Source organism: Pseudoliparis swirei, chromosome 3, assembly GCF_029220125.1.
Source record: "Pseudoliparis swirei isolate HS2019 ecotype Mariana Trench chromosome 3, NWPU_hadal_v1, whole genome shotgun sequence".
In the NCBI taxonomy this organism is placed as follows: domain Eukaryota; kingdom Metazoa; phylum Chordata; class Actinopteri; order Perciformes; family Liparidae; genus Pseudoliparis; species Pseudoliparis swirei.
In genome coordinates, this window is record NC_079390.1 from 9,456,128 (window position 1) to 9,480,938 (window position 24,811).

General features: G+C 42.9%; 1 protein-coding gene across 5 annotated transcripts in view; it reads left to right on the plus strand.

Annotated features, from left to right (window-relative positions):
• Window positions 1–24,811, plus strand: part of gria3a (glutamate receptor, ionotropic, AMPA 3a) — a 75,476-nt gene that overhangs the window by 18,348 nt on the left and 32,317 nt on the right. For 4 of the 5 annotated variants that reach the window (XM_056411618.1, XM_056411619.1, XM_056411621.1 and 1 more), the window contains exon 4: window positions 16,820–17,007. In XM_056411618.1, the coding sequence (XP_056267593.1) occupies window positions 16,820–17,007 (188 nt within the window). Of the gene's footprint in view, window positions 1–6,850; window positions 6,930–16,819; window positions 17,008–24,811 lie in introns of those variants that run through there. The other variant, XM_056411622.1, reaches the window with a different exon arrangement.

A 24,811-nucleotide genomic window follows, 5' to 3' on the forward strand; every position in this document is an offset into this window, starting at 1 on the left:
AATTACTGTTAAGAAATATAAAATCTGAAAAACATTTCCACAGAAAGACTCAACAGACAGAATAACTTCTTCAATGTTTAACTCTTGTGGTAATTTTGAGAAAATATTTGGAAAAGTACAGTTTGTTCCTCATTTGATGCTGAGAGACTTGAATTACAGTGTGCATCTCTGTGCTAGTTCTCTCCTCCGCTGACCTCTATTCTGAAGAACACAGTAATGTGGATGTTGTTGCAGTCCTAAAATCTGATACCGACAGTATTACATTTGCGAAACAATGTCTCTGTCTCTTTTATAAATGTATTGTTATTTGTAGCATTTATTGTATTAAGATGGTGGTAAAAGAAGTTCTCAGAAGTAAAAGGCCTAAATTGAAAAAGCAAAATATACTTAAAGTATCAAAGATAAGATTATTCATCATGCTGAAGAATGGTCATATACATTATTACCTTCGCATTGAAAATGCCGGAAGGTTATGTTTTGATCGCCGTGTATTTATTTATTTATTTATTTATTTATTTGTATGCGTGTTATTCGCAAAACTCAAAAAGTATTGAACCGAATCGCATGAAATTTGGTGGGATGATTGTTTATTATCCGGGGACCAGTTGATTAGATTTTGGGATCGATCGGGTCAAAGGTCAAGGTCAAAGGTCATGAACAGGTCAAAATCTTTCGCAGAACTCAAAAGTATTGAACCGAATCACATGAAATTTGGTGGGATGATTGTTTATTATCCGGGGACCAGTTGATTAGATTTTGGGATCGATCGGGTCAAAGGTCAAAGGTCATGAACAGGTCAAAATCTTTCGCAGAACTCAAAAAGTATTGAACCGAATCGCATGAAATTTGGTGGGATGATTGTTTATTATCCGGGGACCAGTTGATTAGATTTTGGGATCGATCGGGTCAAAGGTCAAAGGTCATGAACAGGTCAAAATCTTTCGCAGAACTGAAAAAGTATTGAACCGAATCGCATGAAATTTGGTGGGATGATTGTTTATTATCCGGGGACCAATTGACTAGATTTTGGGATCAATCGGGTCAAAGGTCAAGGTCAAAGGTCATGAACAGGTCCAAATGTTCTTGAATCGCATGAAATTTGGTGGGATGATTGGTTATTATCCGGGGACCATTTGATTAGATTTTGGGATCAATCGGGTCAAAGGTCAAGGTCATGGAAAGGTCAAACTCTTTTTTATACCATAGCACGATACATTTTTGTCCAATTGGCATGCAACTAATGCCAAAATGTTCATAATTCAATGCCCAATCTTGTGATATGCGAAGGTATGCGCTCTACCGAGTGCCCATTCTAGTTAGACTTGTATTACTCTGCGTGTATACAGTGTTGGATGGTTTTAAAGCAAGACTGTTTACCTTTAAACTGAATCAAGCACACCATCGCCCTCTCACAAATGAAAAGTTGAATTCATAAAAAATAAAACACATCTTGGTCTGGTTTGAGCATTACAGTATCTTATGGTGGCTAATATTATACTACCTTTAGATGGACACTTTTTTAGCAATTTACAATCATCCCATGAAACTACATAGTCGAACTTTAATCTGTAACACAGTGATGCATCATATAGTAGCTTATCATATGATTTGTGTGTGAAATCTTAATTTGTTCAGTGACTTTATCTGTCTATATACAGGACTGTCTCAGAAAATTAGAATATTGTGATGAAGTTCTTTATTTTCTGTAATGCAATTCAAAAAACAAAAATGTCATGCATTCTGGATTCATTACAAATCAACTGAAATATTGCAAGCCTTTTATTCTTTTAATATTGCTGATTATGGTTTACAGCTTAAGAAAACTCAAATATCCTATCTCTAAATATTAGAATATCATGAAAAAGTATACTAGTAGGGTATTAAACAAATCACTTGAATTGTCTAATTAACTCGAAACACCTGCAAGGGTTTCCTGAGTCTTGACAAACACTCAGCTGTTATAAATCTTTTTTTTAACTTGGTCTGAGGAAATATTAAAATTTTATGAGATAGGATTTTAGAGTTTTCTTAAGCTGTAAGCCATAATCAGCAATATTAAAAGAATAAAAGGCTTGCAATATTTCAGTTGATTTGTAATGAATCCAGAATGCATGACATTTTTGTTTTTTTAATTGCATTACAGAAAATAAAGAACTTTATCACAATATTCTAATTTTCTGAGACAGTCCTGTATATAAATCAATATGAGTATAATATTTTCATCTCAAATTTAAGTAAATGATTCTTAAGTACCATTAAATGGAAAAACTCAAATAAAGTCCAAGTACCTCACAATTATATGTAATCATCACTATACTTAAGTGAATGTCCTCCAGATTCATGAACTCTACATCATGCAAAGTACATCTAAGTTTATTTGTGTTGCCGTTAAAATGTCGGACTACTCTGCATTATCCTGCCATTCTCACAAATGGGGATTGTGGAGAATTTGCATTCGGTGTGTAATCACGCTGCCCTGCTGCTGAATGTCTGGTTGGTTTCGGCTCCGCAAGGAAACGTCTGATTAATTGCACACTGCTAAAGAGCTGCACTCAGGAGTCAGGCATACAGGCTCATTAACAGAGAGTGGAATAGAAAAAGCTGTATGGCACAAAGCAGCTGTTCCACTCTGTGAACACTTTACTGCACCTTCACTTGGAGATGGACATATATCAATAGGCCATGACCCCCTCCTCTGCGGGTACATATTGTTTTCCTCCCAGGCCCTAATATTGAGATCCATCAATCAATCTCCTCTGCTTCGAGATAGCTGTTATCCTTCCTTTTCGATGACTCTATTATGCATCATAGGGAACATAAAAAGAACAAAGACACGTGTACCTGGCGTACACATGTAACAGAATAACTAACTAGTGTCTGAAAGGTGCTTTCAAAGGATTCTGTAGAAAAAACACAAGGCTGAAACTTAAAAAAGAAAAAGATTCTCCAAGGTTAGAAAGAACGATGTCAAATAATATACAATTTCAAAAGAGAGCGGCGTCTTGTCTGTTGTTTTCTTAAGAAGAACATGTTTATTTTGCTCCATGATTTTGAGAATTTTCTCTGACTGTGTTAAATAAATGTAAGATTATCTCTGGGAATCAGATTGCCTTAAATTTTACATCTGGGAATTGAGTATGTTTGGAAAGGCCGGGTTAGATGCTGTGTGAGTGTGTGTGTGTGTGTAGTGAGGCCATTCGTGGAAACTTCAAAGAGCTGTGTGCATTCGGTGAGAAGATCCAGCTGAGGCGGTAGCTGTAGTGTTTCTGCATGAACCAAACCTCCTCTGTTGTCAAGCGGTGACTGCGCTCTGCCAGACGCCCGAAATGGCACCAATTGATCCATGCTCATCCACGCATGCAGAGGCAGTGCAGCTAGAAAACAACATCAAACAACATGTAAGCTGCAGAGCTCCACACTGCAGTGTCAAGCCCATTGTATCTACACATTCATTTATATGAATTATGAGTAAAGAATATATAACATTTTTCATCCCAGATAAAATCATTGTAAGTTACAGATCCCAAAGATTTAAATGGTTTAGTCACTTGTTGGCCGACAGGCATCCATTGCAGAGATTTGAACACACTACTGTAGCGACAGCAACCTTTAATAAGGCATGCCATAACTTTAGACAGTAGCATCCCTTTTTGAGTCTTTGTTCTTTGCTTGAAAAGGGGAGTTGCAACACTTGGCCTCGTTACAGAGAGTCTACTCTGGGCAGCTCTACGTGACAGGTTAAATATACAGTATGTGAACTAAGTGAATGCTGCACCTGTTTAGGATGCATGCATTGTGAAACTGGCAGAAGTGGACAGAAAATGTACTCGTGGATCATTGCGCTGAATCCTTTCACACAACTTTCTGGTATAGTTTGCTTAACGCAGCCCATATAATTCAGTGTAAATAAAAAGTGCAGAAATCATTGTTTCTGAACCATGGACAGCTCCGACTTCCCTCATAGCTTTCTATGCCTTCAATTCTGTGAACTGTTTGTCATATATTTTTATTGTATCATACTTCATCTTCTCATACAGTATTTTTGAATTTAAACAACACACTTGAATAAAGAAATGGAGAAATATGCTTCCATGCAGGGGTGAGAATACGCTGACGACACAGTTTGAGTTTAAAATGTGAATCGTGGGCCGTTGCCTGTGAAACAGCTCTCTCTACCGCCATCATCAAAACATCCATAAAGGAATATCTTTTGGCATAATGGTGCTCACACCTTCAGTATAGACTCGATCCAGAGAAAGCAGCTTGTCGTTGCCCAACACTTTACCAGTAGGGTCTGGTTAATATGGAGAATATCTCGATATATATTATTTTATATCACAATGTTGTTTTATATTGGGATATCAAACTTAAATCAACAACAAAGAAAGTGGTTGGAATGGTGTAGGGATTTGTAGGAGCAGAGAAATAGTGAGAAGTGTGAAGTAATAATGTTTGTGCTGTGCACCTCTAGGTGTTGCTCGCCACACAGCTGTGAATGAGCCAATGATTGTGAAGCATACATGGAAATCCGTTAGTCAATACCAGAGCAACTTGATTCCCCTTCCTGAACTAGTGCTATTGTTCATTAGAACAAATAGTGTGTTTAGTGTTTGGCGAATCCAGAATATTAACTTGACAAACCGAAGCGATACACCAAAAATCTAAATGTAGAAATGATATCTATGTATAGGATCGAGAAGTGTCATTCCCCTCTGCACCTCTCTACACATCGTGCTGCCCGTCCACAAATCAATAGACAAGGTCATTCTAATAATTGATTATCTAATGAATAATCTATCATGTCGTTTTGCTTGTTCTGCTCTTATTATTACTTTTTGCTCCCGTCGGCTACGGGGAGAATGCAGGGGCGAGCAGTTCAAGAGCACGAGGTTTATTCCGGCAAGCCCTCAGATCAACATTGTCGTCTCTGCCGCTCACAGAGAAAGAAATAGCCCCGTCTTCAAATGAATATAAAATAAAATGAAGCGGGACGAAGAGTGAGGGAAGGAACAGAGGCGTCAGCAGAGCCTTTGTGCCTCTCCTGCGTCAGGAAACAGCGAATGGCACACGAGGCCCAGCACTGTCAGACGTGCTGCCAGATGCACCCAATGTTTTTTACTCCGTGAAATCGAAGCCCCCTCCTCTCCTTTTCCTATAAGATCCAGTTCATCATATCTAATCTGCTCTAACCTCTCCGCTTTACCAGCTGCCGAATAGAGCACCACTCTGCTTCATAGGCACTGCTTTGTTTGTGGCTTGAATCTCGTCTCTGCGACGCTCAAATGTCTCTCATCTATTTCAGGACACTTGCTTTCAGGGTAACACAAGACCATTGCAACAGTTGTCTTTTTGCATTATGAAAGAGATTAATGTGATGTGCGCTTCCCGTTTTTTGCCCCAAGTTATAACGTCATTCCTATTTGCTTAAGAGATGGGAGGATGTAGTTTTTAGGGGAGCTGAAATAGGCAGTTAGAGCAGCTCTCACTGATGGACACGAGCCAGTCTGCTCCATTTCCTTGAGTGTGATTCTAATACAAATACCTCTGTTTTTTATACGTGTGTTTTTCAGCCCGCTCCTGACTTAATGTTTGTATGACTTCAGAATCTGAAACATCTTGAAGTGCAGCAAACGTTTATGAATCTACTAAATGAGATGTGAGTACAACTTACATGAAATATGACAGGAAACACAAGGAGAAAATACTCAACATTCTGTTTGTGACATTGCAGCTGTCACTTAATAAGAAATCATTTGTTTGATTAGCTCTGATTGGATATTTGGCAGGAGTGAATGCTGTGGGGGTGCAGCAGGGCTCTTTGCAGTTCAGATGATTTGGAACAGGGAGCTGCTATCTGCATTGGTCTGCATTGGGAGTAGGCGTTGTCAGGCTAATTGTACTCAAAAGTCTCCTTTTGCTGTCATTTGGCAGCTTTAATCCTTTTGCTCTGTAAGCATTGCCACTGAAAACCCTCTTCTTTGTGGAGCCACATATAAGCTGAGCGATTTCTAAAGTAGGTTCAGAAGCTTTGTCTGAGTCCCCAATGGTGTCGCGCTTAGCTTTGCGCATCCCATGACAACGACACAGATCAGATGCCTCCAAGAGAATTTTAAAGAGGTCACCTTCTCCAAGGAGGAGGAGGAGGAGGAGGAGGAGGAGGGACGACTGAGTCACAGTTGAGACCGCGCACCACGCTCAGCCACCATGTGAGCCGCTGATCAAGACGGACAAGAACAAGCACACTCAGGTGCCAGCAGAGCCTCAGCCCGCCTCTTTCTTCCAACTGTGTCTGTTACAGGGAAATAAATCTCCTGGTGAATGCATTATTCTACATTTGATCAAATGCTTTTCCTTCAGGATTAAAAATCTAGGCCTCAGCAAATGTTTAATATATTTCGAGTCAAGTCGAGAAATGACACACAATGCCAATTAGAAGACGCTTTATTCCAACTCGCTGTACATTAAATAACCTACATTTCATTGTTTGCAAAGTAGTTCCCAACATTGCTGTAAACCTTTATATCACACCAATCCTCTGAGCTGCAGAGAGCATACTGATATCCTTTGTAATATCCTTTGCTGCAGAAGAATTGGTCAATATACTCGGACCACATATCAAACCAGAACCCTTCCTATACCATCTTGTCCCACTTTCTTGAGGTTAACAGTACGGCGGCGAGAAAAGATCTTGAAAGCATATATTTGTGTTGCTCTGTGCCGGGTTTCTTTCTAGCAGTTGACATATTTCGGCCACCTCATCTCGTTTGCCCCTTCTGCCAGATTGTTGTGGATCTTTGCACTGAAAATGTCATGCTCATTTGCATGATATTAACTCTTTTTTTTAACCATCTTCACCACCTCACAGGTCTGGTTCATGTCAGCACTTAACTCTTCGGAAGAGCAATCGTCACCACTACAAACACATATCGGTGGGTTTTAATGAAAGAGCAAGCTGTCCAGTTGAGTACTGCTGCAGAGCGAACTGCAGAGGGAACAGATGTTGCAATAGCTCAAAGCTTGTTTTCCCCTCTTGTTTCTTCTCCTACAGGTGTGTGTGTGTGTGTGTGTGTGTGTGTGTATGTGTGTGTCTCTCTCTACAGTATATACCTCTAATTTCAAGGTGCTTTCATCCCTTCATCAAATGTTAAGAAACATTACATTCGATTTACAAAAAACTGTTTTGTAAATGCGTCTTTGATAATCAACATTATTCTTAACTTATTAACATAAACTGCAATAATAACTAACAACTGCCTATGTTCTTGGTCACCTGGTGAAGTCCAATATGAATTGTAGCTCTTTTTTTCTATCCCAAAAACCTCTGATGAATAATGCGCTACGTTCGCTAGCTAGATGCTAACTTTGTCTGTCACATGGTTCTGAGCAGGCCGTGTGCAGAGGGGTGTTGGAACTTTTTTAATGAAAACAGCTGCCTGTAGGCCAAAAGCAACACTGATGAGAGCCGTGAGAGTAAAGTATCTTTAATTGATGGACGTCGAGCACAGTCAAACTTCTAAACAACCTGAGAGACGTGCATCCAGCGAGTGGAGACGCACAGAAACATTAACATTGATTTACAGTTGTGTTTTTGGCACTTGACAAATGTACATCAATTCCCAACTAAAATGTAACACCGCAGCACTTAAAGTTTCACCTGACATGAAGGCTGTGTATGTAAATCATTTTACTTGAAATAAATGGATTTGTTTTACACTGCTATATCTAGCCTTGTGACAATATGCTCTTGATTTTGAATATGTATTATTTTTCAAGACGTTGCTGAATAATTGACTCTAAAATGCCCTTGATGGTTGTCTTGCCTGATGGCTGCTTTAAAACACCATCTGTTTACAAAGTCAACCAAAACACTTCGACCACAAGACGTTGTCATTTGTTCGCCAACTGATAAATCACATCAGTGTTAATATCCCCCAAGAGACCTTGGATGTCCTTTGACATTCAGATTCCACATTTATGGTAATTGAGGTTGAGTACACCCCACCATATGTCACATTCAGATAATTCCTCCAGTTGAGGACTTTCGAACTTCAAGCTTTTATTTCTACATATCTGTAATTGTAAGCACACTGAATAGCTTAATATCGCAAGCTCACACAAATGTTCAACTCCAAATTATCCCACAGAAAACGAATACAAATAAAACTCTAGGGAAACCGTATTTAAATCCCCCAAATCGTTTTTCTTAAGCAGCTACTAACATGTCTCAAAGTGTCATGCATATCCCGGCTTATGGTGTTCAGTGCTATGCGACAGAAGACTGGGAGGAGCGCTGACACTCAGCTTCTGCCTTTTCTTTTCCCCTCCGCCGCCAGAGAGATGCACTGTGCATTAATATCTTCCAGCTGTTTAAAAACAACAACAACAACAACATGTTTTTGCCTGTTTGGGCTGATCATGTCTGGGCAATGACAGATCCAGTCTGAGGACAGCTCCACAGCTTCTTACCTATGATTGGACGCTCCTCAATGCACGATGACAGTCACACTCAATCTCCTTTTGAGCTCCTTAACCTCCCCGAGTGTGAGACTCGTGGACACACATCTCTGCCTCTTTAGACTCACTGGCTGATGTGGTGGCGCCCAGCGAGAGCCACTCGTCTTTAAAGGCCATACCTGATCTGAGTGCTGTCTGCCGAGCCCTTCAGTGTGAAGGTCACCAATGGGGGAAAGGAGGGTGGTCATGTCAACGGAGTCGTGTGCTCTGAATACTGAGGAGCTCTACTAGGAACATCTCCACTCACATGTCCATCAGTGGCGGTAACCAGTGAGCCTAGACGAGAGACGGTTCTTTTTGTGGTGAATGCAGGATTTTAAAAAAAAAACCACATTTCTGATTAAATAATGCTCATTAGTCAGAAGTCCAGGTCATTGCTGCCTGACATGGGGAGTGTCTTTCCTTTTGTTTACTCTGGGTTATTTGCACATGAATGCTTGAGAGTAAAAGCGGTCTGAAAGCCATACAAACCAGGCTCTGCTTTACATCTACTGAAGGGTAGGTCTTACCATCAATCAGATGTATTTATAATCAAATTCAGAGGACTACCAAATTCAAAATGGATAAAATATGGGAGCTAGAGGCTACATTAGCTGCTAATGGCATACATACACCCAGTTGAGTACTTTTTAAAAAGATATTCTACAACCTTGTACACATGATGAATGAAACTAATAAGAATTTAGCTGTGAGAGCAAAATGACTTGTTAATTGCTGCAGTACAGTCAAACAAATGGATGATGAGATTAATTGTAATCAGGTAATCTCATATCATCTTCCCTCTGAATTTACAGGAAAACCAGATGAGAGCATGTATGTCAAACACTATTTGAAGGTAGTGATTAACATACAGTTGGTTCAGTTGAGATGCATACTGATGCAAAAGGAAGCAGTGTCAATAATTTGGAGCAATTTAAAATTGAGAGAAATACATAATACCCCCCCCCCCCCCCCCCCAGGCAAAAAATATTCTGCTTTGGATAATAAGTTTTAATACACATTTGGTTGGTTCTGCCCTCAATCATTAAATGTGGAAGTATTCAACATTTTTAAAGTATAATGGCTGGACCAAGATGTCCATCTTCAGTGTATGTGCACTGGAGGCGTCGGGCTCCACATCACATGTGTAAATTCAATAAAGGACCACAATCCACTTCCAAAGTCACAAAGTCACGCTCGTACAAACCCATCGTATATATATATATATATTTCTTTATTCCAGACTCATGGGTCCATAAAACACAAATACAACAACAATATATAAAATACAATACGAGGACACAGGTCCAACCATTGCAGCTAAAAAGTCAGTCGTGGTTAAAAAACATACAAACACTTGTTCCATTGCTTCCAGAAACAAGACAATTACCTGGTATCACTCAGTGCTGGGTCAGCCAAGGCTTTTATAACTAAATTCTCTGAGACACTCAATCGACATTTAGATGTATCTATAAAATTCCTCAAAATAGCATGAAAAGTGGGAACATTACGGCTCACAAACATCTGACTTGCACTTGTCTATCTAGGAAGCTTGAGCAGGATTCTGCAAGCATCATTAAATAATCAGGTTCAAGAAACGTTCCTCTTTCAGGAGAGGAATGTGGAAACAGCGTTGTTTCTGCACATACATCCTTCTGCACATCGAAAGCCAAACATCCAAGGGAAGTAAAAGAAGTGAAATACATTTTTGAGGGGAGAGTGACTTTAAAATTCAGGTCTGATAGCAGTAACAATTCAATAATTCAAGAAATATGGAACTCTGTTATTAAAAGAGCATGTTAAACAGTCTTAGGGCCTCACTGAGCCGTTATATACCCATATCTTTAAAAAATAATGCATGGGTGACTGTAGCCAACCCATGCCCTGTCTAAAGTATTTATGAGCACTGACTCCTTTGCATAACTTAGTAAAGCAAACTCACAGGAGGAGATATACCAGCTCCAGCATCCATGATAGTTACGCGTGTCTGGTCTGTGCTGCAGGGAGGTATCACTTGACTGTGATGCAGTGTGATAACCAGTTTTCATTTAGTGTGTAATGCCAGCTTCCAGTAGAGAGGCGGTGTGACTTGTATACACATAAACACATCTTACACCAGCTCTTCAGCACCCGTATTAATAACCCTTATTTTATGGAATTAGCTGTTTTATCCCCCGTCTGAGAGAAAAGGGCAACGCAGCATGTGATGCTGCTTTGCTCTGCTCGTGTAATCCAGCCAGATGGAGTGTTAGCTGGAGTTAACCATTTTCTTTCTGTCAGTTATTACCCACTCCGGCACGTTATGAGCTCCTGCCACCATGCACTGTTCTTCAGAAAATTGAACTATGCTGATGTGCATGTACATTGTCGCTATTTGTCTTGGAAGCTGTTATTCATCTGTTTTTTAAATTTTTTAAAATATCTTCTGCTTGTTCATGTGGTATCTTTTCAAGGGTCCCTGGTATTCCTCCATTATGTGTTTTTTTAATGGCTGCAGTTCATCCCAGTTTCTGCTTTCTGTCTCACAGCCTTAATAGACAATGACCTGGATTTTGTTGCATCCATTTTCAGTAAAGTCCCTAAGATTGAGGGGTTTGAGATTGACATGAGTTACCAGCTTTTATATTTCACTCAACTCCAATAACAATCAACCGAACTGAAATTAAAAGACCTAAACAAAGCCAGCTTGGGGCTGTTTCAGCAGTCAGACTCAGCACTGCCTGTGGCGGATTGACACATTGTCTGTCAAGCTGCCAAACACTGTGTTTATGATACATTCTTATACCTATTACACACAAGAATAAATGCTATTACATAACCTAATTGTATATATTGCAGTTTAAAATTAACTCTGTTATTTTACAGTTATTCTGACTGTAATAGTTTGTCCCATAAGACTGGCAGCAGCCACATTTTGCTACACATTTAACTGTAAACTCAGAAACTTAATTAATCTGTTAATGTTATGATAATGTACAGAATTAAGATGGATAACACGGACAGTTTAAAATGGCTTCTTCCATTAAATCACAAAAGGTCCCATGATACTGAACCTTTATTTCATTTGATACGTTTTCCAAAACCCAACATCAGATTTTATTATCCCATATATGGTTATAAGCATCTATCTGCCACTGTGACAGTGTGTGTTAGCATGTCACTGTGTTTGCCCTCATATAACAGATGTGTTGTTGAACTGTTTCCATGAAAGCGTCACATATCTCAGCAGGAGATGCTTCTGCTTTACTGGAACAAGACCAGTAATCAGACAGTTCACCTTCACTTCCTTTTATCTGCACCGACTATAAAGCCAAATGTACCAATGTCACGGAGTAGCTGATAATATCACCTGATGTTACCATAATGTAAGTAATGGAAAAAAAATTATGAACAAGCGGTAAGATTTAAGCTGTGAAAATGCACCACAACATGTTGTTTTCGAAGGGAAAGTGATTCTTGTTATTTTGTTTCTTTGCCAAAATAAAATGTACAAAAGCCACAAATTACTCTACTTAACTTAACTATTTCAAACAAATATAACAAAAGCTTTCTTGTCCCTCTTTTTTGGCGGATATAGCAAGTGCCTTTGTGGCCCATCATGACTGCTGACCGTGTATCCTCAACCCCTTTTGTAAACTATAGCAGTGCAACCATCCAAATGCCTGCGGGTGTATCGGGACTGTTCAGTGTCAATGCTCAGCTAAGTAACCGTTAGCTCAGCTTCTTGCTTTCACATACCTCATCGACTGATTCATCCCATGGCACAGTGAGCTCTGCATTGAGTTACGCCCATTGTGCTCGCTGAACTGCATCTTTAGCAGTCCATTACACTACTCTAGCTAGAGTCGGTGCCGCATGGCCTATTGTTGTGCCTGTGCTCCCTACTTGTGTTCACTCTAGCCTTAAGTCTGCACGTTTGAATCCGTCAGTGAGGCAGGAAAGCGATAAGTGACGTGACCTCTGACACAGTGACACAGGGTCACAGGAGTGCTAAGGGACACAGCCATTTCCCAGTTAATAGTTAGTTAACTATGCTCTGTAACCTCTCTATCTTTGTTATGGGCACTCCAGCTTTGACTTAATCGTTTGTGGATATATCTATCTCTGGGGTCTAATCTTGTCTTCATTTCTGAATTAATTAACTGTGTTAAAAGACATTAATTATATACTGTATCTGACAGCTTGGATTTATTACATTACATTACATGTCATTTAGCAGATGCTTTTATCCAAAGCGACTTACAATAAGTGCATTTCAACCTAGAGTACAAACTAAGAACAACAAGAATACAGGAAGTAACATTTCCTCAACATAGTCGAACTACAAAAGTACCATAAGTAAGTGCTATTTAAGTGCCACTGAAGTGCAAATCTGTGTTTTAATCCAGATATAGTCGGAAAAGGTGTGTTTTCAGTCTCCGACGGAAGATGTAGAGACTTTCTGCTGTCCTGATGTCAGTGGGGAGCTCGTTCCACCACTGAGGAGCCAGGACAGCAAACAGTCTGGATTTCGAGTGATTAGCTCGAGGTGCAGTAGTCACAAGTCGATTGGCTGTTGCCGAGCGGAGCGACGTGCCGGGGTGTATGGTGTGACCATATCCCGGATGTAGACGGGGCCCGATCCGTTCAGAGCACGGTACGCCAGGACCAGTGTTTTGAAGCGGATGCGAGCAGCCACCGGTAACCAGTGGAGAAAGCGGAGGAGCGGAGTGGTGTGGGTGAATTTCGGGAGGCTGAAGACCAGTCGAGCTGCTGCATTCTGGATGAGCTGCAGAGGTCGGATGGCCTTAGCAGGTAGACCAGCCAGGAGGGAGTTGCAGTAGTCGAGGCGTGAAATGACCAGAGCCTGGACCAGAACCTGTGCCGCCTTCTGAGTAAGAAGAGGCGTATTCTCCTGATGTTGTGCAGCATGTACCCACAGGAACGCGCTGTCGCAGTGATGTTGGCCGTCAGGAGAGTTGACTGTCGAGTGTCACCCGAGGTTCCTGGCAGTCAGGGTAGGGGCCAACACAGAGCTGTTGAAGGTGGTAGTCAGGTCATGGGTGGGGAGCCTTTCCTGGAAGGAATAGTAGCTCGGTCTTGTCAGGGTTGATTTTCAGATGGTGAGCAGACATCCACTGAGAGATGTCAGTCAGACAGGCAGAGATTCGCGCCGCCACCTGTGTTTCGGACGGTGGAAACAAGAAGATCAGTTGGGTGTCGTCAGCATAGCTATGGTAGGAGAAGCCATGCGAACGAATGACAGAGCCGAGAGAATTTGTGTACAGAGAGAAGAGGAGGGGACCCAGGACGGAGCCTTGAGGAACCCCAGTCGTGAGAGGACAAGGATCAGACACAGATCCTCTCCAAGTTACCTGGTAGGTGCGGTCTTTAAGGTAGGAAGAGAAAAGAGCGAGTGCAGTGCCTGAGATCCCCAGGTCCTGAAGAGAAGAGATAAGGATCTGGTGGTTCACGGTGTCAAATGCTGCAGAAAGGTCGAGAAGGATAAGGACAGAGGAGGGGCTGCTCTGCTGAAGGATAAGGACAGAGGAGAGAGAGGCTGCTCTAGCAGTGTGAAGCTGCTCAGAGACAGCCAGGAGGGCAGTCTCTGTTGAGTGGCCGGCATTGAATCCAGACTGGTGAGGGTCAAGAAGGTTGTTACTGTGGAGATAGGAGGACACTTGGTTAAAGATAGCTCGCTCCAGAGTTTTGGAGAGAAAAGGAAGAAGAGACCGGTCTGTAGTTGCTGACTTCAGACGGGTCGAGCGTGGGTTTCTTCAGGAGAGGGTTGACTCTCGCCTCCTTCAGAGAGTTGGGGAAACAGCCAGTTGAGAGGGAGCTGTTAATAAGATGGGTGAGAAAGGACAGAAGATCAGGAGCAATAGCCTGGAGAATGGGAGATGGGACGGGGTCAAGGGCGCAAGTGGTCGGTCGAGCGGAGGTCACCAAGCTAAGAACTTGATTGGGAGACAAGGGGGTGAAAGAGGAAAGAGCGGGGGATGAAGAAGTTAGTGTTGGTGAGGTGATAGAAGATGGATTTGTAAAGGAGGAGCGTATGTCATCTATCTTGTTTGTAAAGTAGTCGACAAAGTGGCTCGGCAAAAGGGTGGAAGGAGGAGGGGGACAGGGGGATCAAGGAGGTTGGAAAAGATAGAAAAGAGTTTTTTGGGGTTAGAGAAGGAAGACTGAATTTTGGTCAGGTAGAACGAGCTTTTGGCTGCAGAGATAGAGGTAGAGAATGAGGAGAGAGAGATTGATAGAAGAGCAGGTCTTCCGCTTGATTCGATTTGCGCCATTTTCTTTCCGTCGCATGGCTCTCTCGGCGCACCAAGTCCGACAACCACGGAGCCGGAGAGGATTTCGAACCGGTCGTGTCTTAAAAGGACAAAGAGAGTCAAGAGATGAAGACAGGGCAGAGAGGAGAGTGTCTGCGGCAGAGGTAGGCTGCATGAGTGAGAAGCAGTCAGCTGAGGGGAGAGCAGATAGGACAGAGGAGGCCAGAGAGGAGGGGCAGAGGGTGCGAATGTTGCGGCGTACAGGTGCAGAGTCTGTAGATATGGGTGGGTTGTCAGTACCAGAGAGCGAGAGAGAGTAAGAGATGAAGAAGTGGTCAGAGACATGGAGAGGAGTTACAGTGAGGTTAGAGGTAGAGCAGTTTCTTGTGAAAATGTAGTCAAGGTGGTTGCCGGCTTTGTGAGTGGGAGGGGAGGGACTGAGTGAGAGGTTAAAGGAAGACAGTAAGAGTAAGAGATCACATGACTTCTCTGTCTGGATGTTGAAGTCACCCAGGAGGAGGAGCGGGGGACCGTGTTCCGCGAAGTTCGATAGGAGGACGTCTAGCTCTTCCAAGAAATCTCCCAAAGAACCAGGGGGACGGTAGAGAACAACAATGTGAAGTTGAACCGGATGAGTAACGGTCACAGCATGAAACTCAAAAGTCAGTGGGATAAAGAGTGGAAGCGGGTAGGGAGCGAAACACCATGTGGGTGAGATGAGTAAACCTGTACCTCCACCCCGACCAGAGGGTCTGGGTGTGTGGCTGAAGGAGAAGGCAGAGGAGAGAGCAGCCGGGGTAGACGTGTTGTCTGCTGTGATCCAGGTCTCAGTGAGAGCCAGGAAGTCAAGCGACTGCTCCACAGCAAAGCCAGAGATGAAGTCGGCCTTGCGGTTGGCTGACTGACAGTTCCAGAGGCCTACTGTGACAAGGTGCTGGGTGTGAGTAGAACGGGTAGGAAGGATAACAGAGGAGGGGTTCCGGTACATGAATGAGCGAGTCCTATAGTAACTACGAGTAGAGATACGCACAGGTATGGAAAAGACACACATATTCACAAAATGGGGAAAATACTCATCCACCCCCAAAGACTCCAACGGAAGACTCCTATGTCTTTGTCCTCCGAGTCTTGACTCCAACGGAAGACTCCTATGTCTTTGTCCTCCGAGTCTTGACTCCAACGGAAGACTCCTATGTCTTTGTCCTCCGAGTCTTGACTCCAACGGAAGACTCCTATGTCTTTGTCCTCCGAGTCACGCTGACGCTACAGCTGACGCGAAAAACCCCATCTGGTTATGAGCCCAAGTTAGTGCCAATTACCTCCAGCCGCGTTGACACCGCCCCTTGGCTTTTGGTATTCAAATGACACTCAATAGAAACCAGGTGATGATAGCTCGTCCAATCAGTGAAGATTCAGGTGTCGGAACACAGGACACACCTCTCTACCAAAACAACTCCTTAAAACAGGACAGACTAACAATCTAGCAGCATTAAACAACAAATACAACAGTAACTTAGCAGATAAAACTAATTTAAAAAAGATACTTAGCAGGGTCCAAGTGGTCAAGTATCAGGAAACAGGACACAGCTCTCTGCCAAACAAATCCTCAAATATATACATGCACTGCGAATACATCCAGTGCAAGAGTGTGGGGGCTCATGTTTAATTGTTTTCAGTGTTCTTCTTCCTATCCACTCGAGCAACTGTCCATATTTCATTGTGTGGATACTGTTTGAATAACACCCAATAGGATACAGATCAGACCTGTTTTATTCTGAAACCACTTGTTACAAACCTTATTTACCTGCTGGAAACATTTTTTCGATCATCATTTTTGTATTTCTTACAGGGGGGATTTTATTGTTCCAATTGTTAAATCGTTGTAATAAAACACTGTTCAAGCATTAATTTGTTATCATTGCTAACCATAGTCGAAAGCCAGAATACCCTTGCAGCTCTTCTCTACAGCAATTTGGATTCTCAGCCAGGCATTTTACCTGCTGGTGTGCTCAAAAATAAATAAAAAGAAAAGACATTTACGTGATGGGGCTCTTCTCCCTCTGCTCCCCCAGGTTTTGCAATCCTCCAGGCCATCATGGAGTCGGCCGTAGCCTATAACTGGCAGGTGACAGCTCGCTCGGTGGGAAACATCGTGGACCCCACAGAGTACAGACGCATCATCGAGGAGATGGACCGGCGGCAAGAGAAACGTTTTCTCATCGACTGTGAGGTGGGCAGGATCAACGCCATACTGGAGCAGGTACTGAGCCAACACACACTCCTACGTCAGCCCGGGCCCTTTGGGAAAAGCAAGAAGCAAAATGTCTGTCCTTAAAATCCTTTATGTTCCAGTCGAGTAAACACTGTCTTTGCCTCACTTATTGCCTTGAACATCAGCTCCAATCTACACACACACACACACACACACACACACACACACACACACACACACACACACACACACACACACACACACACACACACACACACACACACACCGACATCAGGCACTCTCCTGGCTTTGTGCATTGTATTCCCCACTGAACACTGGAGTGCATCATGCTTGCCTCAGATTCTCATTTAGAAGACGATGTTAAAGCAGGCGAGGTGGGAAAGCTCAATTAAGGTTTGTTATTTGTTGTTTTTTTTGTTTGCATGTTGTTTGAGGTCACCTGGGCTTAATTCACATGAATGAATTAAACAGCTTTCTCATCCTTGTTTCCTAGGTGATGCTCAGCTACAGTTTTCCCACATGAGTCTTGATTCAGATTCAGTGTTTGCTAATGCATGCTGCCCACTGTGGCTGCGCCGTGGAGAACACTTTGTCAAAAACCTATTAAATGGAGTTAAATGGAAATTTGCTTCCTCACTCAGAATATCATTAGTGTTCATTTTGAGGATTATAAACTATATTGCACACAAATATTGTATATAATGTTTTTTTGCACATTAAATAGATTTATAGGATTTGTAATCTTTGTATTCTTTTGATCAGTGGTCTACTACACTTGCTCTAAACACATGGATGGAGTTTTATGTGTGTAGATGAATGTTGATAATATATCATGGGGTGAGTTGTGTATGTGAGCGATAGAAACACTTGGAAATGTGAATGCATATCTATGTTAATATATCTATGTTTCGTGCCTTCCTGACACCTACATAAATAGACAATGACCTGGATTTGGTTGCATCCATTTTCAGTAAAGTCCCATAGATGTTGTCCTTTATTTCATTTTATGGCTTTCTTTAATTCGGAAGAGATTCCATACAAATTTAAATTAAACCAACTATCAATTCATTATAAGGCTAATCTGACTGGTATTCAAGATGCCATTTAATTGAGACACAAAAGACGAGTTAAATGTGAGACTGCACTTGAATCAATCTCTGTTTACATTTTCCTGAAAAGCAACATTTGTTATACAAATAACTACTGTTCTCCTAGAAGGATAAACGGAAATAGCCTCACATTGTTATATTTTTGCAAAAAGCACATTGTGATAAGTATGACACCGGAAACTGCACTTAATGTTAAATCTCTTATATGAACCATCGGGCCGATATTTCCCTAATCTTAACCTAATAGTTTTAATTGTGAGATCCAAACCCATAAACATACAGTAGAGGGACGCTCGTATGAGTCGTTTATGAGGTCACTGACGAATGGCTGATTTTAGTGAGACGGACTTGTGTAAATAAAATAAAATTGCGGTCAAATTTGGCCACAAATAAAATGTGACCAGTTTGACAGCTAGAAATTGTGCATTTCCCTTCAGTTTGATTCATTGCAGCTACTCGACACAGCTTCTCAGCAGAGTAATGTGTTACGAAAACCATGAAGCCCACAAGCAGAGTTTGTTTTCATGCATGCTCATTTGAACCATTAATCCCGAGCACATCTTAACTTAGCTGAGATATTTGAGTGTAAAGGCTTCGGCCCTCTGCGTAATGATCTTCATTATTGCCGGCCCTATGAGTTTCACTCTGACCTTCACTGCAGATCTATCTATTTCCTCTGACACAGCGGAACATGTTTTGTGATATCACAGAACATTTTGATCAATTCAAAGAAAGTTAGATTTTCTCTGCCCTTCACATTGAGAGAGGGTTTCTTCGAATGTTCTCAAATTGCCTCCATATTAGATTCAAGTTATTGAATCAGATCATGGCGGTCACTTGGTGTCACGTCAGGCCGATTCGATCAGCATCTCTTCACTGTGGCGGATGAGTGTGAGTGGTGGCCTTGTAGGCAGCATCTGTCAGACGAGCGTCTCCCCAGATGCTCGATCGCAGCAAGACGTGCCTCCGTCTCTCCGGAACGATTCCTTAGACTAGCTGTGACATCAACACATGCTTTAATGTAATATCACCTCCCAGTGTAAGTAGGACACACTGTCCCATAACAGCAACAACAATGAGCCAACTATAAATAGCCTACCCTCCTAGCTTGAGGGAAGATCTCTCACAAAGGAAGGAGTGAGTGAACACAATTGGGATCACTCGGGCATCAGGAAGCAACCATTATGGACAGGATTTCTTTTTCTAACCAGTGTTTAGGATTTGATCTCATAAACAATATAATCACCTAAATGTAATTATTTTAAACCTGCATTTTGGCTGTTATCTTTAGCGAGTGCATTATAAATCAATTTTTATGCATATATCCATCATTTATTTTGTGCTAATGTCTTTGGCTTTATTTGTTGATAAATGTGCTGTGGGCTTTTTCTCTCCCCCCCTCACCACCTTTGAAAGTTCCAGCGTGCTCGTCCCTTTACTAGAGTAAAGACGGAGCGATAAACACCTTTAAGGCTTCTCATCAATAATAGAAGCAGCGTTGTTTTATAATCGCTGCCAGAGGACCGCCAGCCTCCTCCGTCACAGTTGACAGACAATGCTCAAGAGTCAGGAGAGCAAAAAAAAGAGAGCTTTTGGGAATTGAGCCATGTCCTCTGAGTCTCGCTGTCTAGTCCTGTGGAGGGAAATGGGAGAACTGCTGAACACTCAGAGGTGCACTGGAGTTCCACAGCCAGCAAATGGGAGAGTCAAACAAGATGCTGCATTAGGGATGAGTGTTGTGCCGATGTTATTTAATCCTGGGTGGGAATTGTAGTTTTGTATGCTGCTCCGCGTGGATATTGGTTTTAAAGGCCATGACATTTGAAATGTTTTTTTGTAGAATAAATATTTTCTCTGTGGGGGGGATTTTTTAATTCGTGTTTTTGTCCCAAACATACAGTACATTGGAACTAAGAGCTTACAGCCATGCTAGCAGTGGTGTGAAGACTATACTTACTTCACATATATTGGTTAGTAATATTTTCAAATGCACCGTGTTCACCATCCTAGTTTAGCCTTAGCTAATTCACAGTAAACACAAAGTACAGCTCAGGCAAAAATGTCAATAATTTTGAAGGTTTGTTCAAAATGTGTTTATCATGTTCATGTAACACCAACAGTTGAACATTTCAATTGCTCAATACTCTGATTTATGACCAAAGTCTTTAGAAATTGTCATTTATAGGCAACATTTCCTGGCACACCATACCTTATTTAAAATCAGGAACGTGGTGGCGCTAGAGGAAAAACGGGACCACCAAAGTCTTTAGGGTTTATCCCCTGAGAACCACGAATGCCTCTGCAAAATGTCATAAGAATCCATCTAATATTGTTGATATATTGTATTATACAACTTTTAAACATGACCTTCCTCGAAAACTACAAAACCACCCTGAGAATGAAGAAGGTCTGAAATGATTGCATGCAAGTCTGTGAGCAGCGGTCAGCTCCTGGTCGGAGCTGGCCAGTCTCACGCTATGACTGGCCTGCGTTCCATGGGCAGGTCTTAGCAAACGGTCAATTCTCCACAAATAAACCACATCAGCAGGGCAACTTTCTGGTCTTAGAGCTTCCTTGTTTTGTCTTCTTTCCTTTTTTACCATTATAAACAAGAAAACATGGCTTCTGAAAAAAGAGAAACTAGTTTTTGTCGAGTCTTCTTTGTAGTGCTGGCATCTAAAGGAGACCCTAGAGAAGTCTGAGTTTAAAGCAACCAAAAAGGAAAAACAACATCAAACAGATCTAAGCAGGAGAGTTGGCCAGTGTGCAACTGCAACAAGGATAGTAAGGACGCTACGACTTCACACACATTTTTTATTTTGTTGTAATTGGCATACGATCAAAAGACTGTGCTTAGAAGTGTGTCGCCGATGGCTGCTGGAAGCGGAGGAACAATGCGACTGCACACAGTCCCAGGAAGACTGGCAAAACAAGGCATTTAAAAATCACAATTTAGACACTTAAATTGTACTGAATCCATAAAGAACTAGAACGGGCACTCGGTAGAGCGCATACCTTCGCATATCACAAGGTTGGGCATTGAATTATGAACATTTTGGCATTAGTTGCATGCCAATTGGATAAAAATTGACCGCGCTATGGTAAAAAGAAGATTTTGACCTTTTCATGACCTTTGACCCGATCGATCCCAAAATCGAATCAAATGGTCCCCGGATAATAACCAATCATCCCACCAAATTTCATGCGATTCGGTTTAATACTATTTTAGTTATGCGAGTAACACGCATACAAATAAATACACGGCGATCAAAACATAACCTTCCGCATTTTCAATGCGAAGGTAATAAAGGTAATGTGAAGGTAATGTGTTCACATGTCACAACAATTACACATTGAATACCTGTTACTAAAAAAGACTAGATAGGAGAAAGGACATTACAAAATGTATGTCTTGTCGATAGTTTGCAGACAGAGAGGAAGACAAAACTACTTTTCATTAAAAAATTCAGTTTGAAAGTAAGGACGGGTGAACAATAGAGCTTTTAGAGTAGTCTTTGACTGATACGGCCATGTCCTTCCTCCATCAGAGGGAAGAGTCAAATCCTCTTGAAAGCACTTGGGCAGAGATCCAGCTCTGCACTGGACTGTGGCTCCAGTCGGCTTAATTAATGTTGATTCCTGATGGAATATTAAAGGCTCAGGCCTGGCTGTAAATGGCACAGACCTGCTCGTCCAGACAGACGGGCAGGAGGAGCCTCGAGGATGGACAAATCATCATAATTGAGACCTGGGGCAACTGCTCTCCTCCTGTCTCCTCAGAATAAGTTTATGGCCACATATTTCTGATTAAATCCTCCACAGCGAGGTGAATGCTAATGCATCGATGTAACATGATTCTGTGTTGTTATTTTGTCTGTTAGCTATGATTCATTTTATTGTATCCCATGGGTGGGAGTTTAAAGATGGTACACTGGGTCTTTTCATTTAACTGCAGAGTTCCTGACCCAGCCCGAGTTTGAAGAGCGTCTACAAATGGAAGATTCATACCACTCTCAAATCTCTCTGTTAAATATAAAGCGAGAGATAACAACCAGTTAGTTTAGCTTGCATTTCCCCTGGAGCTTTGTTTGTCCTTACGGTTTAAGGAAGGTTGATGAATGTTTTTCCTTTCTCATAAGACATTTGCAGTTGAATTCTTTTCATTGTTTATATTTGTATTTGCTCTTCTTTTTTTACCATATCTTAACTCCCTCATTGCACCGTTTCTCGATACCTTATCTGCACCATGCAGGAATGTACATCACGTACAGTTTGGGGCCCATCAGGAAGCCATCAATATTCTGGTAGATATTCATGTCATTCAACCTTCTTGGTCAGACTCATCACAGATTCCCTTTAGCCCTGCTGCAAGATTCAATCTAGAAAAAAAGATGACAGGGCAAGGCATCTAGACTCTCCTTTCCATTCAATGGTATTAAAAATGTCGGAGCCAGTCAGTACAATCAGTGCTGCGCGTTCCTTCTCGCTTTCAGGCTGTTAAGACTCCGCGGGGAGAGACACAAAAGGAGAACCCGCTATGCAGAAACACTGGGACTTTGGGTGGGGTGACCAAAAGAAAGAGATTTATTATAAAAGTCCACAAAAAAAGGAGGAAGAAAAACAAACTAGGAAAGGTAGGAAAAAAACCGCAGCAAGCAGTGGAGATGGAGCTTGGGCGGACGGACGCAGCAGGATGGGGGATGATGTCTCTCTGAGTAGTATAGAACTGGCTGGCTCTGATGGATGGCTCGACTGTAGGTTTTAAGTGTAATCAGTGAGTGGTGTAATCAGTGATGATGAGAAACAGGAGAGGTGAGTTGATGGAAAAACGGAATGTAGGTCAACAACAACCCGACAGAGACAGACACAGACAGAAACAAACAGCAAAAAGAGAGAGGAATCACTGCCTCACTCCTCCCTTCCCACCTGGAGCCACCCACCTGGCGACCATGTTGTGTTCGGACCATGAGCTGTGACTTCTGATCCATATTGTCCGGACCGAATGGAACCATGACCCAACTCCGCGCCCATCGCACCAGTCCACCAGAATTGCACGCCCCTGCCCGTCCCTTCCCGCCCACAAGCGCCCACAAGGCGGTGGCACCGTAGAATTGGGAGCGGGAGGCGGGAGGGAGGAGGAGGAGGGGAGCTCTGGAGGGCTCACCACTGGTGGTGGAACCTGGAGGACGTGACACGTGGAAAGTGGAAGGAATTAGTTCTCAAGGCCCCTGCTCAACCGACCGCGTTAGGTTAATGGACCTGATGATGGGGAAAAGGACCAATGGGGAGAGCTTCCGAGACCCGGGATGAGGAATGATGGAGACAACTGGCTGACTGACTGCCCTGCTGGGGCTTCTGTGGCCCTTCTGTGGGCGTTCTGGTTCCAGACAGAAGTTCGGTGGAGGGCAGATCGTGTATCTCGTGTATCTCTTCAGCGACGCTGACTGCTGCACACTGACATGATAGGACATCTTCGACACAGCCTCGGGGGGCTCGGGTGTGGTAAACCAAAAAGAAATACCACCAGTAGACAGAGACAGCGTAGCGAGCGGAAGCGACCTAGGGAGTACTCTACCCAGGGTGGGAGGGTTGTATGTTGAATGGGAGGATGTCGGTGATGCGTCTGAGAGCTGACTCTGTGTCCTGATTGGCTCTCTGTCTGTTTGGGTGGTTTGACAGGGTGAGCAACCCTGTCTGACTGACTGAGGACGACAGGAAGGGAAAAACACCTCCAGACAGACAAGTGAAAAGGGGACCCATGCAAGAGATCAAACAGATCCGTGAGGAGGGACCAACAAACAACTGGCGTGAGGAGTTGGGGAGCTATAAGAGCTGACGGAGTTGAGGAGCTAAAGAGAGAGCTATAAAGTGAGCCGATTTGGAAAGGAGGGGTGTTTGTGGACCCTGGGAGTGTGGTAAGGAGGGGGCAGGGGTGAGAAGGATGGGCAACCATGAGGACTACTGAGGCCAAGGGATTAGAACCACCAGCAGGGGACTGGGAACTAGGTGGGACAACCTGGAACAGGTGGGCATGACAGACACAGACTCCAGCTGAGTGTCTCTGCTTAGAGTATCCCAGCTGTGTCATTCAAACCAAAAGATCTTTCAGGGACTCCAGGTGAAATGAATCCGGGAAATTATGGGGAACCGATGGTTACTGAGAGGACCCCACCGGGAGGAACAACACCTCTGAATGGCTTGGGATGGTGGGGTTCGGTCCTTCTTCTCAGGGCCCAGCTCCCAAGAGAGGAATCTCCAGAACACTCTTGGAGGACTCCATTTTGGGAGATGAGTGGAGCCTCTGGAGGCTCGGGAGTTCTTGGACAGAGTTCAGTGACGCCGTGACGATGTACGAAACTGAGGACGGGAAAGTGAGGCCAGTCGAAACTAAAAACTTGAGCCCACCTGGCTCCAGAGAGAGGTTTGGGTCAGCCGACCGTTGGGTGGTCCTGCTTCCAGATTGCGCTCTGCTGGAGAAGGTGCTGTTTGCTGCCAAGGCTCCAGACTTCACCCCTATCAGCCAACTTAACAGCGCCCTGTTATCGTTACCAACGCAGGGCCGTCCTGGAAACAAACGGATGCTACGTGAAAAGCTGGGGATGGAGCCAGGACAAAACTGACCACCACCTGACAAAACTGCCTCCTATCCAGAGGCACGACCACAAGCTCTCCACAACAAAGTCTCTGTGTCTGGAGGTTATGAGCCTTTTGAAGCCTCGAGC